Raw genomic sequence first — 15711 nt, 5'->3', positions numbered from 1 at the left:
GCTTTTTAACTTTCAAAAAGTATTGTGCACAGGGTTCCATTAATAAAAGGGAAACTCACATTGGATGGTGATTGGTGGATGATGGCTCAGTTTACTCCTATAACATGACTCAGACAGTGTGGGAGGTGATAGGTCATTATGGAAGTGATGGAGAGGACTGAATGGCTTGACTCAACACAGATTAAAAGGGCATGACTGGAGATGGACAAGAGACTAAATTACAACAAAATTCACTGATAGGAATTTTCTGCATATCTAGATCATGCATTGTCTGAGAAAGGTGCATTTGGGTACATACGAGTTGAGCCTGAGTGAAGCTCTGCCGGAGAAAGATGCAAGCGGGGCCCACGATGTTATGCAGCATGGTACAGTTCTGCACAAGAGCACATATGGGCTCCTCAAACTGTCGATCGGCCCCCAACTCTTCATCATCCTCATCATCAGCTGCTGTATCATCACTGCCCCCTAACACAGCAGCTGCCATTGGCACTCCACTGCCCTCAAGGGTGGGCATCCCCTTTGCAAGGAACAATTTTATTATGGACCAAACAAACTGCAGACTGACAAGCAAGGTCTATTTCTGAAAATACACTATGCTTAAATATAATGGATCTCTATGTTTAAACGTCTTCAAGAGTCATCAAAAATCTGCTATAAATGTAATTTTATAGGTTTGATCAAATATTCTTCAAGATAATTGTCTCACTGGACAAGTTATGTATAACTGAAACTTTTCTGGGTAAAATAAGGTTTTTCAAATAAATTAAGGTAATTATTGTCCATAAAACACTAATTATGTTTTCAAAGTGTAATAAGAGGCTTACTTAAATCCCTTCATTATGATCGCTTAAAGGGACAGACACCTAAAAATAAAATTTCTGTCATCTTTTACTCACCCTGTATGATATTCTTTCTTCCGTGAAACACAAAAGTAGATGTTAGGCAAAATGTTGGCATCAGTCACAATTCAGTTTCATTGGGTAGAAAGAAGATGCAGTGAAAGTGACAAGTTTAATTTCGCCTAAAATACATTTTTGAGTTCCACAGAAGAAAAAATAAAATCTTGTTGGGATACAATGAGGGTGAATAAATTATGACCCCAGTTTTGGGGTGAACTATCCCTTTAACTTATCGTACCCTAATGCATAAGGCCCAGCAAAAACATGAATAGTTTAAAGTAGTTTCTGAAATCTGTCTCACCAATAAATACAGTCTACAATAATCTCAGACATTATCATCTACTTACATATACTTTTATATAAAACAGTAACCTTACCTTCTTCACACTGATTCTTTTAGATGGCTTCGCTCCCATCATTTGTATTTCTCTCCTTCTCTCTGCCTAAACTCTTTCTGGTCTTCTCTGTCCCTCCCTCTTCCCCCTCCCAGTTTATCTCACTCTTGGTCCCTCTGCTCAGATATTGCATACATTTTAGGACACCACGCACCCTTTTGCCAATACAGTCGCATATCCCAAGGGAGGGCGGAGCTGCTTAAACAAGGTGAGAGGGTAGTGATAATACCTCTAAAAACAGCCAAACGCACATAAAGTTTTGGCAGAAGAGAGATCCGTTTCTACACTCAGCAGTATTTCCCTTTTTTTTCTGAGCAAACTAATCCTGACACTCTCATCTTGCTTTTGTTGTCCATTCTCTCTCTCTCTGCACACATCCCTCCCTCCCCTCTCTTTCTTACAATGTTGTTTTGCATCCTCATTACGCCTTGTGATTGTAGCAGGAATCACACAGTCACCCAGCTATGACATAAAAAGGGAGGGAGGTGGAGAGAGAGAGAGAGAGAGGCAGAGAGGGAAGGGATGGGATAGGCCTTCATAATCCTTAACATTCCAGATTACATGGTGAGTGTAGGCATCTGGCAGGGCTGATAACATAATGTAGGATTGTAGAAAGATAGAAAGCTGGTAGATAGCCATCAGATGATCTTTAAAAGGCAGATGAGCCGCAAAGTTCAAAGGGGCAGCACGGAGGGCGAATAGATGAAGCAAAATCAGTACATATTGTACTGACTGTCAGCATAGACAAGACAGGAACAATTATGGGGATATAATGTCACACCAGACTGATCACACTATGAAATCTGCAACAGGATGTTAATATGTCTTAATGTTTTAGGAAAAGTCAAATTTTTTTATTGCCTTGCAATTCTGCTCATCAAACAGTGTGCCTTTTATGTTCATTCACTCCTGACAAGAACCAACTACTCAGACAAGAAGTACTGACTGACATGTAAACTGTTGAAGAATTACATACAATTGAGCCAATGAGATTGAAACATTATGGATGAATTCCTCAAATGCTTTAGACGGTTCATAGGTGTGCACTTGTCTTGGTAAGGAGATTTATTAGTTAGAAGATACAATTCAGTTAACACATGTTGGCTTTTTGGGCCAACATGCCTCAATAGCAGGGTGTCACGAACCCCGCTCCTCTGCCCCCGCTTCGTCGCATACACACTCACTCCTCAAGCTCGCACGCTCGTTCCGCCCCCCTCGAGCTCACGCTCGTTTTGCTCCCTCGACCTCGTTAGCAGGTCTCTCTCCTCGGGCTCACATGCACGCTCCTATGGCCAGAACATTATGACCACCTGCACTCGTCTCAATCACCCCTTTATTCGTTTCACCTGCACTCGTCTCATCACCTTTCATTGTTTACACCTGCACCTTCCCCTATAAATACCACAGCACATCCGTTTCACGGGTGTTGGTTATTGTGTTCTAGTTTACCCCGCATCTTCGCCCCCCGCTAGTCTCGTATAGTTTTGTACTCCTCTCGTTTACCCCTTAGCTTGCCAGCCCCCCTTGTTCCCCTGTCTTTTCCTCTCGCTTGTCTTGTTTGTATATTGATTCCCCGGTTTCGACCTCACGCTCCCTTTGACTACTCTCTCCCGGATTGCCCCCTTGTTTATATCTTGATTCCCCGGCTTTTGACCTAACACTCACCCTGACCATTCTTCACTGGATTTGCCCTTGTTTTGTACTGTTGCCTGCTTTTATTTTAATAAAGCAGTTTTTACACCGACATTGTGACTGTCTCAACTTGTATTCGCTACACAGGGCATGTTGTCAAATTTATGTGGTGTAATCTGTCAAGTTGTGACCTATCGTTAAATTGTGGCAAACAGTTAAACAACTTTAATGCAAAACTATTCATGAAACAGCAAAAATGTAAACGATAACATACAAAAAATATCAAATCATTGTTTTGAACAACAGTAAGTTTAATAAATGCACAGTATACAGTGAAGTGTGCCAAAACACAGAAATACAAATCACACTCAAAAAGTGGAAATCAGTCATTTGGAATAATTATCAAATCATTATGAGAACTAATTTAGTGATTGACACTGCTTTGTGTTTTGCTATAACATGCTTACATCAACCCCAAAAATATATATAAGCCTCCTTTCAGGCCAAAGATCTTGTTCTTGGGGATATATATATATATATATATATATATACATATTTGTAAGAAGTGTTAATTATGTGAATTGTGATGTGTTTTTAGATTGTATATAGAGAAGACTGGAGCTTGCTGTCACATGTGGAATTTAACAAGGACTATATCTCAGTAACTACAAGGTTTTGGGTCTTAAGTTGGTTAACAAATGTTTTTTTTCCCTAGCAGTATAGCTTTGTATGTTTTATGTTGGATTGAAACTCCAAGTTCAGAAGCCTCTTAAATTAGAATAATTTCTGTGAGCTATAGGCTCCTCCAAACTAAAATTCTAATATCAATCATATTTTTGCTTTAGCTCTTGGTCAAAAAGTTAACACAATAAACTAAATGTATACAAGTTATACATTTGTACAATTTACTAATTACAATATTTGTTGACTAAGGCAAGGATGTGACATTTTGTATATTGTTTTTCATTAATTGCTTTCTTTCAAGCATTACAGGCACCTCTAAAAATCAGTTCATTTTTTTCATACATTAGGAAACACATCCATGTTTGTTTGTTTATCTAAAATATGGCTTTTATTTTAAATTGTATCACTTGTAGAAATCATGAAAATATTATTGAAATGATAGGAGCTTTTGCCTCAAGGTATTTGCCTCGAGGTCCAGCCTCTTAAAAGATTTTATCTCCCAGGATACAAAAACCTTTTTAGGGTTAAATGTTCAGATATTCTAATGTGACAACTTACCCCATATAGTGTGACAAAATGCCCTGTTTTGGGGCATCAGTGTGACTCAAACCAAGGAGTGAAATGAAAGATGGTCAGTGTATGTCTTCTCAGGTAACTAAAATAAAAATGTATCTAAGTTTAGAAAAACATTTTATTTATAGTGTTATTTTATATTTTACATTTAACAGACTATAAAAATTTTGCATTATTTACCCTTTTCAATTTCTTCACATATTGCAATATGCACATCTAACCATGAGGGGGCACCAAACAAGTATTTTTGAGATCCAATGCCAGAGATGCGTCAACACACAAAATTGCACATTGTTCATTGAACGTACACTACACAATTAAATTGAATTGTAAAGTTCTTACAACTATTTGACCTAAACTTGATTAAACATAAAAATAACTTAAGCTGATAGCTTTTTTTCCATAAATAAAAAATAAATCTTTCTCACCTTCTGATATTTGACAACATTGCTAGAACTTGTTCTCTCTTTTTATTATTTATTTTTATTTTTTTTTTAACAGTCATACATGCCGGTTGAATTTTTTCTCTTTTTTTTATATACCTAGGAGTCTGCCAGAGCTAATGCCACTCTTCTGAGGAAGAATATTGTGTAATGCAGTGGTTCTCAATCAGGGAGTCGGGACCCACTAGGGGGCTTCAGCACACTTCCAATGGGGCCTCAAGTTGACTTTAAATGCATTTAACTTAATTCAAATGCTAAAAAATACTGTAAAGGGATCAATGGAAAGGAGGAGGCGAGAACCGGCTTTTCAATATAAATAATAGGTTTAATGATAAACTTAAAAGACACTACAAACACTCACATGACGGACATGTCCGCTAACGATCTCTCTCTCCCGCACGGCCCTCTGCAGTCAGCCTTTAAACCTCACAGAGGCATAATTAGCCTAATATGAGACCGGGTGTGTAGTATCACGACCCGGCCCCTCCCTCCGCCCTGCCACATTCCTCCCTCGTTCTCTCAGGCTGGGGAGCCCCCGGCCTGACGTACATCCCCCCCTCTTTCCCTGGGGGAGGGCGCGCCTTCTGCGCTGTCTGCCGGCAAGTCATCCCCATCTACCTGGACGAGGGAGGGGACAAGGGGAGGGAAACAGAAATAATTAAAATGGGGGGTACTTCCTGTAACAGTGTAGTAACCCCCAAAAAACTGTAAAATTTAAAAGAGGATAAAGGCCAACGCACAGCGACAGTGAGAGAGAGAGAGAGAGAGAGAGAGATGAAAAAAAAAAAAACTCTTACTCGCCAGTTCTCCGATACATCGCAGCTTGTTCCTCGGCCACTCCTCCACCCTTTATCGGACGATAGCCGCGCCTCTCTGGGCGGATCCGAGGCAGTCCTCCAGCCCTTGGCGGACGGAACACCCCGCCGCATTCTCGGGGAACAGAAGGGGTCTCCCCCGCCCCTGGCAGCGGTCCTCTCGCTCCAGGCGGTCGCAAGTGAGTCCCTTCCCGCTCGCGGTCGGCGGTCTTAAACCTCACTGCGTTTCAGCGGCCGTTAGGCGACTCCTGCGCCCCTGGCAGCGGCCCTGACCGCTCCAGGCGGTCGGCTAGGAGCCCCTTCTCCCCTCGCGGTCGTCGGCCATCGTCCTCGTTCAGGCAGCTGGGCTCCTCGTCCCCCAGGAGATGGCTGCGGCTGATTCGTCACCAGTGTAAAGGGATCAATGGAAAGGAGGAGGCGAGAACCGGCTTTTCAATATAAATAATAGGTTTAATGATAAACTTAAAAGACACCACAAACACCCACATGACGGACATGTCCGCTAACGATCTCTCTCTCCCGCACGGCCCTCTGCAGTCAGCCTTTAAACCTCACGGAGGCATAATTAGCATAATACGAGACCGGGTGTGTAGTATCACGACCCGGCCCTGCCACAAATACTTTAAGATGTATGCCTATTATAATTATTAAAATTATAAACAGACTCTTTCTGAAACTTCTAGAATAAAAAAATATCCATGATTACTTATTTTAATCAGACACATCTATTTACGGACGAAGGTGCCTTTAAATATTGTCTTTAGTTTTCTAAAGTATCACTTTAGAAAACTTTCATGTAACCACTGGAGTCGTATCGATAATGACAGCTGACTGTCTGTGATTTTTGGAGCTTCAAATATGAAATCACCATCCACTTGCATTTTAAGGACCTACTGAGCTGAGATATTTTTCTAATTTTCTTCAAATGTGTTCAGCTGAAGAAAGAAAGTCATACACACTTGGGTCATCATGAGGGTGAGTAAATAATGAGAGAATTTTTATTTTGGGTGAATTATCCTTTTAAATTAAATTTATACTCCACTGACAGTTAGGTTAGGGTTAGGGATTGGGTTAGGGCACATGGTTAATAAAATATGCATTCCTGTTTACTGTTACATCATGTACAACTAAAAACAACTTGCTTTATAACTAATATTTGGTGCTACCACCTAGTAATAAATTCATATAATATAGCAAAATAGTTGTCTCAGAATGTTTGAACGCACTGTAATAATATTCACTGTTATTATGCAATACTAAAATGGACTAAGCACAGTGCAGAGAAACTCCTAATTAGGTTAACATGGAGACCTAATCTTTGATTGGTATATATATAATTATATATAATTTGTCAGACAGCCAGACCTCCGATCAACAGATGACAAAAGATAGAGCGTCTCGTTTCTTTTGATACAATTACAGTGTCTGTACTTTGTTGTGTGTGTGCTATAGATGAGGTTTGGGTTGTCTGCTGTACATCAATGTACTGTCAATGGATTAAGGCCAAAGCTCAGGAGAAGAGAGAAAGCAACAGAGAGACAGGGAAAACAGAGAGAAAAAAATGACAACCAAAGGCCAAATGATTTTTTAGACACACGATCACATGCACCAATATACAGAATACATCCATTATATTAATGGAAAAATGTTAAAAGAGTGACAGTGGAACAGTCATTTCAGTACTAGATTTACTGCTGAAAGGTTTGTATTTACAAATGTTGTGCCTTATGTACAGTTTTAAACTTCTGTCATCATTAACTCCAATGTTTTTCCAAACCCATATGACATTCTTTACTCTGTGGAACACAAAAGGAGATGAGGACAGAATTCTCCCCTTAGCATACTATCGATTTAGTGCCTATTTGAGACATGGATGTTGCCATGATTACATTTAGTTGAGTAGTAACTAATGGAGTGTCGGCATGTTATTACGATGCGTTCAGCCTAGAGTTCTTGTGACTAAATCTGTATTTAACAGGATCTGATCTCTTCAGTCGTTAATCTCACCCATATAATCTCTTCTCAATCAATCCCTCTCTTATTCTTTTTCTTTTGTCCCTCACTCTCTCCTCCCAGTGCTTCACTCGTCCTCTTTTCCTCCCTCTCAGTGTTGTTGTTTTTCTTTGCTTTTTTATTTATTCATCCCTTTTTCTCCCAATTTGGAATGCCCAATTCCCACTACTTAGAAGGTCCTCGTGGTGACACGGTTATTCACCTCAATCCAGATGATAGCCCATGCTATTCTCTGCAATCTACGCACATTTTACCACTCGCCCCATTGAGAGCGAAAACCACTAATCACAATCATGAGGAGGTTACCCCATGTGACTCTACCCTCCCTTGCAACCAGGCCAGTTTGTTTGCTTAGGAGACCTGGCTGGAGTCACTCAGCATGCCCTGGATTCGAACTCGTGACTCCGGGGGTGGTTGTCAGCATCAATACTCGCTGAGCTACCCAGGCTCCCAATCTGTTGCTTTGATGGAATGATATGACCCAAGATTCAATCCCTACACTGTAGAGAAATAACCTTTGCTCAGACTTGTTACTGTTGGATTTTAAGTGCAAAACTACTGTATATGTTTGTTTTTAGAACATTCTAGAACACAAATACATTTAGTTTTTTGCTTAAATGATTATAAAATTCTCTGTATTTTGTAGTTAGAGGAATATTTAAATAAATAAAATAAAAAAATCAGCATCCAATATGTATTCATGCAGCTTTCTTGGTTGTATCCGTCTATTCTTAAAGGAAAGCAACCATGGAAAAATCTAGCCTACATTTCAATACATTTTCAAAAATAAATAAATAAATACATAAATAAATAAATGATTAGGATAAGTATGTGAGTTTGTACAATGTACCCTCTTCACATTTCCATGTTTGGAACATGAAGTAAACTACAGCTGAGTAAACGCATGTAAATGAGTGACCACAGTAAATATTATTTTTGCATTCCATTTGCTCCAACAGCAAAATAACAAAATTACACAGCTGTATTACTGTAATGTCAGTGCAATATACAACAAATAATAATGTTATAGATTTAAACTAAGTCATTAAAAAAACAATTATGTTCTTGAAAACAACTTTATAATGCTTTATAAAACACTTTATAATGAAAGTCGAGGGATTTAAGAAACTTGGTCATGAAGTCAAATGTCATGAGTTAAAACATGCAAGAAAGTTTTTAGATATAAAAACAAATGAATGACAGAAAATAAACAGTAATTTTAGATAAATTACATTATCAAGTTTTAGAAGTTGTGATAAATGAAGACTGGAGCCTTAAACTGAGGCATTTCTCAGAATGTGTATGAGCATAACATTGAATACACATATGTCTATATTCCACATGAATATAGACATGATTCATGTCTAAGCACTTAAGAGCTGAAAGGGAGTGAGAATGTCAGTGTCAGTTAGACATTAGAGGTAAAGGGTACTATCATAAATTTGAAGTCTGAGTTAAATAGATACAATATAAGGGAAGGCTATGCTAGTATTGCATGAAGACCAGTCATTATGTTTGGTAAAACAAGCTTGAAAGCATCTGGCGTAGTGAATAATAGATAATACCTAATGCACTATAACCTCCAACACTAACACAGTCCCAAAATCCCTTGAAAGCAAAGAGATTTTAGTCAAATGATTATCATGATTAATATTGTGTGAATAGACTGATGTCTGGAATGAGCACATATGGGGGAGTGAAGATGAATAGAACAATTCTGTGTTTCTGTGCATATTTATCTGTAGATTGTAGCAGTAGGCTGCCATGATGACATGCTTATTCGGTGGCTATGATGGCTTGCTGAATGAAAAGCTATGCTTTCCTACCTCAATCAACCTGAGATTTGGTGACAAATTGCATTTCTGAAAACCTATTTGGGGATTTTTTTTGTTACAATCCTTAAAAATAATAATTCATTGGAAGAGAGAACTCAAAACCTGAAACAAACCAAAGCTGCTTTTTTTCCCCTCATAAGACCATATCTATAAAGACTACAAATTAAATTCCTCTGGCCCTTAAAGAAATCCTGAGATTACAAATCACCTTGAAGTGTAAGACCCATCATGTAATAGTAATAACTCAACCCAAGTGATTTCCCACAATTAATCAGAAGGTAAGCAATTATTCATTTTACTCATCTCAAACCAGACACATAACCCATATGATACAGAATCCCAGATACAGAGTCTTGTCATTGCACAATTTTGAAGTGCAGCGCTTATGAAAGCTGCTTTCATGTCACAGTAGCTGTTTCCATCAATGTTGTTTAAGCATTTTGGGATATCACACAAAAACTGCTGGATGCAAAATACCAAGATGCGAATAAATCTCCAAAATAGGCATTAAAAAAACGATACGCTTGCTTGAGGTGGATACATTTTTTATTCGATATGAAGAAATACACATAAACTATGATGGAAACACATTTACCGAATAAACTCCTTTTGAATTAGGAATAAAAGATGCTCATCAAAAAGGTCATGTGACTGAAAAACTCTTTTATTATTGGACTCACCAGCAGACAATCATCACCTCTGAAATGTTGCTCAAGTCATCCTGAACTAATGGTGCCTAAAAAATCCAAAGCCAACAAATAGCCAGAGCAAATAAGTCGAAAACAAACTTGAACTGTGCAGAACAGAAGGTTTATTGACACTTTTGAAAAACATCTGATAGATCCGCACGGTATAGTCATAAGAATGAACGGACATATATAGCGCTACCAGATGTCGCTTCCAAACATGAGACTTTTGAGTGTTTTGAGTGTCTGCGTGCTCTAAACCGGCAGTATTTCATTTATAAAACACTCACAGTTGCTACAATTTCTATGGCCTTGGATGGAAACGTGGTTTAATTTGCACTTTGTTTTTGCGATAATGTGTTTTTTCGGATAAATAAAATCCGCAAATTGGGAAATATAGCTAAAAATTGGCTGCCGCCCGGTGTTTTCCACTTCTCATTTGTATACATTTGAAAATTTCTACAAAATTTGACACTGCCAGCCGCTCTCCACACTTGCTTTACACCACTGTCAATCCCAGAATCCCTCTCATGAGCATAGCAGTTAAAGTAGCTTTTAGCCAATTGTCCATGGCTCTTTTGCAATGTACCGTAATACCTGACCCATTTTTGGGTTGCGTCCCACCAGTTGGGAACCACTTGCATGGACTACAACATAGCTGGGCAAATTCCACTACCTGCTTATTTCAGAACTGTGTAAAGAACTTACTCATTGACATCATAAATGCACATTATCTGTCAACATTTTTCACCATGTAACAGCAAGATTTCTTATTTGTGTATTTGTGCGGGTGTTTCTTTATGTAGCCAGGTAGACCGAAGGAGAGGAGGGGCTGGATAATAGGCCCACAATTAAGTCTCGTCATAGTGATTAGGTGAAGTGATAGAACAGGCAAGATTGGAAGACAGCAGTAAGTGTTTTGCATATATCCTGCCCGGATAGAGTATGTGAAGTGTGTTTGTGTATCGTTTTGAGGTTTTACATTGGTGTTCGTGCTGGTGAATTTAAGCCATGTTTTCAAGCACACCATGACATTGCGAGTGTATAAAAACACTGCCTGATTGAACCTCATTTCTGTTGCCAGTCATTGTTCTTTTCTTTGACCCAACCAGCCCATTAAAAATTAACCAATGTTTTAAATGATTTATTTTTTGTTTTCACAGAATAAAGGTATTTATTTTAATATAACTTTGACTGTCTGATTACTAAAGTTCCCCTCAGCTCTAAGGATAATTCAAGGGGTGGCATAGTCCTGAAGCACCCTTTGGGCGTTACATTCTGGCATAGTCAGCAGGGTTGAATATATTTTTTATTTATTTATTTTTCTTTGTTGTCTATTGGGAGCAGTATAGCTAAGATAAGGTCTTAGCGGCTGGCTAAGATACCGTCTCAGGGCCTACAGAGACTTTGGGCTCAAGTGGAGCATCTCCAAACAGAAAAACAGAGACTGTCTTAAGAGAGAGAGTGGAGAATCTTGGAGACATTTCTGACACACGTAGGGAGCAGTTTATTTCCCTAGAGAGGGTAAGTGCCCGAAGTTCTCCGGATCCCTTATTGGTGGGGCTTTCTTGGTTGAAGTGTGGATAGAAGAGGCTTAGAGTTTCATCGGGTTGAGGTATAGTATGTATGATTTGGACAATATAATTTAATTTAGATCATCTACAAGGGGAGGCCAGAAACAAAATTAAATATGGGCCTCAATCTGTAAGGGAAAGCTAAGACCACATTTTTGAAGTTTTAAAAGAAGTATATGTATGTTCAAAGTCTTTTTTCACATGCTTCACATGCTTTAATGGCATTAATGAAGAAAGTGAAACAGTGTAAACCAAATGCTATGTTAAAACAGAGGTTGTTTTAAGAGATCAGTTTTGTGAAATCATTCATAATCAAATGCTTCGTAGGGAAATGAAAAGACTTGTATGGGGTAGGGACTAGTGTTGTCACGGTACCAGAATTTCAGTAGTTGATACTGATACCAGTGAAATTTCATGGTTCTCTATACCAATTTCTATACCACAGCAAAAATATGCTAATATGATAATGTGCTATTGAACACACCAGTTTAGTTATTTTAAATTATTTACTAACTATTTGAATAATTATAGTTTAATGATTACAATTTAATAACATTTTATCACCAAAATAGTGTCTTATCAATAAATTCTTAAAACTCTTAACAAGTGAAAATAGAACTTTTCAACATATCATTGCATTTTTTTATTCATTTTGATTAATTATTATTATTATTATTACTATTATTACAGTGAATATTAAATTTGACTCTACAATTGTAATATATTTTGATTCAATTTCAGGCATCCAGATTTTATTTTTAAACGTGTTTTTATTATGATGTGTGTTTTTATCAGAAGATTCACTTTCCTGGATTAACAGTTCATGACAATCGGCTTAGTGTGATAATTGAAGACTTTTAAGTCACATTTGAAACCTCATCTCTTTGGGCCTTTGGGCCTCAGGCCTTTGTGTAGGACACAGTTTTGGAATGTTTGTATTTTAGATTACTGTTGTTTGTGTATGTGGTAATTTTGAAATGTTATGTTTTAAATTTTATTAAGTGAAGCACTTTGGTCAACTGTGTTGTTTTAAATTTGATATAAATAAAGATGAACTGAGATTAAAGTGCAAATGCTGTGATTTTAATTATATAAATATATATTTTACATGTGCTGCACGGTTCATAATGGATAAGTACTCTGCTCTGTCATCTGATACAATGTGAATGATTCTCAATGTCTGTGGAGTTTATAGTGGATGAGCGGTCAGATTTATTTAAAGTACGCAGCTCTTCCACTGTAAAATTGCAGCCTTTAGTGGTTTAAGAAATCACATTAGGACATGCCACATTGTCATTTGAAATGACATGTCCATTTCAGTGTACAAGGAGTTACAGAGCAGGTGTTCAAAATAAGCCTGTGAACATTTTAAAGCTGTCGTGTCTAGCCATACTGTGCGCTGGTACTGGATTGAGACGGTGCTCGGTACTAGTACCAGTACTGCAGTAACACTGGTCTCGTTACATCTTTTTTAATTTTATTATTGTCTCAGTACCAAAGTACCGCTACTTTTGACAACACTACTAGAGTCACCATGTCACTCCTGGAGGTACGCCGGGAGGCCATGTGATGAGTTGAAAAGCCAAACACAGATAAGAAGTTACACCCTTTTCCCCAAACATGCAAAGCTCAAGTTACTGCTAGTTGTGAGGCTACTGGGGTTCCGCCATCCTCAGAGCTTGCTGAACTTCAGAACATGTTTCTTAAGCAACAAGTGCAGCTCGATATTTTGGTGAAACATTTACAGTAGGCCCTTATAATAGTGTTAGTAATAGGCCTCCAATCAGAAGCAATCACTTTAAGTGTGTGCCTGATAGAGAGCCAATTTGTATAAGTACCGCATCTGCCTGGACATATAGCACGGTATTGTCAGACTACTCTAGCGTGCCTACTAGGGAGGTAGCAAGGCAGTCGGAAAACTAGAGACCCCCAGCGTGCAGAGGCACACACTGGGAGGGAAGGTAGGTGGCTCCAATGCTAATTCTTCTGCACATGTCCAATTAGTGGGACAATGTCCTACATTAAGTCTTAGGTTGGGTAATGTTGATGTTCCATGGTTGGTAGACACAGGTTTCAAGTTGACAATGGAAACTGAGAGTTTCTTCCATCAACATTTATTCCCATCTGAAAAGACACCATTAACCGTAAATGGCTACGGTTAAAAGCCACTGATGGCCTTGACATCCCTTATACTGGTTACATTAAGTCAGTTCTTAACCAGTGTATTCCAAAGCGTGGCATTCTGATCGTTAAAGTCTCCCCAAACCCATAAAACTGCTAACCTTGTTATTTAGGGATGAATGTCCTCAGCCATTGTTATCAACAGTATTTTTCAGGCCCCATCAGTACAATCGGCAGTCCTTCTGTTTAGGCATGCACTCCAGGCAATAGTCAATGCACTAGTGGCCTTTAAAGTAAAAGTGCAAGGTGACTGATCCACTCACATTGCTGCTGGAACCCTACTTGCCCTCAATTCCCTTTGGCAGAGTTTAGAGCCATTAGGTGCGGTTACGAACCCCCATTTAAATTAGCCAAAAAAGGAGAACATAACACAAAGGAGGAGACATGCTACCCAAGTACGGTGCATAAACATTTATTAAATAAACAGAACTATCCATAACACTAAGGAAATGCATAGCAAAACAAGACTTGGTTTCTGGTGAATCTCTCCTTCTCCTCTCGCTCTGCATCGTCCTTAATATACGTAATCAGCAACGCATTCAACGAGATGCAGGTGCAAATGGGCGGACCTAAACAATCTCTCAATAAGAGAAAGAGTATCAGAGTCATGAGGTCACATGCTGGAGAAGAAACACAAAAGGCACGGGCCGTAACAGGTGCAGAGGATGGTAACCTTCCAGAAGGTCTGCTTGTTTTGCCTACCCTTTTGCAGGTTGAATATGATGTTTTTATGCCCCATTACTAATGTGGGCAGTTAAGATGTCTGGCTTACTCCTCGGCGGGTAATGGGTACAGTCCAAGTAGCTTCGGTGGCCTTTGATGTCACCACTTCACATGATTTTTCTATTGACTGGTCCACCCCAGAGTGTACGGATTTTATATCTAAGCAGCAAATCTTGCCTTGTGGTACAACAGAGGGTTTGAAATGCCATGTCTTGATGGGTTGTCTGAGGACTAAACAGCCAAAGCTAAATTCCTCCTCAAATACTGCAGTTTTTTTTCTAATGATGTAAGTGATCTAGGGTGTGCAAAGCTGATTACCCACAAGATCCCATTGATGGATGATGTTCCTGTTTGGCATATCTCCCACCACCTTGCCCCGTCCCAGTATGACACATAAAACAGTTGTTGGACAGTCAGATTTTCAGGGAGAGTAGCAGTCCTTAATCTTCCCAGTTGTGGTGGTTACAAAAGAGGATTAATGCATAAGATTATGTGTGCTTTGATAATGGACAATTTAATGCAAATATACCAAGGATGCCTACCCCCTGCCTCAGATTGAGGAGTCGTTAGATACATTTTCTGGGGCAAATTAGTTTTCTACCCTCTATATTTTTAGCGGCTACAGTCAGGTGCTTGTGGTGGAGAAAGATAAAGCTAAGGCTGCATTTTGCAATCCATTTGGCCTGTTCAGATTTAATTGTATGCTTTTTGACTTTCTTTGTTATGCGCCAGGCACCTTTCAGTGCCTAATGGAGCACATGTTTGGTGATCTGTATTACCATTCATGATGATGCAATTGGGTTTTCCTCTTCGGTCAGTCAGCATCTTGAGTGACTGGAAGAGGTGTTTTACCGGCTCCAACAACAAGGTCTTAATGTTAAGCTGTCAATGTGTCAAAATTTGGACATGTCTGCTAAGGGAGTGGCTACTGGTCCTGGTAAGGTGGAGGTTGTATGGGAGTGGAAGTGCTCTGCCCATTTAGCAGAGTTGCATTCATTTCAAGTTATTTTCACTGATTTGTTAGAGGTCTTAGAGCCTCAGTCTTGGTTTATGCGTACTTTACAAAGCCATTTGTATTTTAAGTGGATGCTAACCATGGGAGGCTTGGGGCTGTGCTCTCTCAGGAGTATGAGGGCCTATTGCTTTTGCTAGTTGAGGCCCACGGAAAGAAATATGGATAACTACAGATCTATAAAGCAGGAGCTTCTGGCTGTTAAATGGGCAGTAACAGGAAAGTTCTGGGAATATTTGTTGGGTA

At 39.0% G+C, this 15711-nt stretch overlaps 1 protein-coding gene across 2 annotated transcripts in view; it reads right to left on the bottom strand.

The window, feature by feature from the left end:
- Window positions 1–15711, bottom strand: part of LOC127651841 (calcium-binding protein 2-like) — a 36844-nt gene that overhangs the window by 15689 nt on the left and 5444 nt on the right. Inside the window, exons 1-2 of one of the 2 annotated variants that reach the window (XM_052137875.1) lie at window positions 1277–1337; window positions 299–517 (exon numbers count right to left, since the gene is read on the bottom strand). In XM_052137875.1, the coding sequence (XP_051993835.1) occupies window positions 299–517; window positions 1277–1318 (261 nt within the window). In that variant the 5' untranslated portion in view covers window positions 1319–1337. Of the gene's footprint in view, window positions 1–298; window positions 518–1276; window positions 1338–15711 lie in introns of those variants that run through there. The other variant, XM_052137876.1, reaches the window with a different exon arrangement.

Source organism: Xyrauchen texanus, chromosome 11 (genome assembly GCF_025860055.1).
Source record: "Xyrauchen texanus isolate HMW12.3.18 chromosome 11, RBS_HiC_50CHRs, whole genome shotgun sequence".
Classification (NCBI taxonomy): domain Eukaryota; kingdom Metazoa; phylum Chordata; class Actinopteri; order Cypriniformes; family Catostomidae; genus Xyrauchen; species Xyrauchen texanus.
The sequence above is the reverse complement of the archived record's forward strand: the minus strand, read 5'-3'. Positions and strand labels throughout refer to the sequence as shown.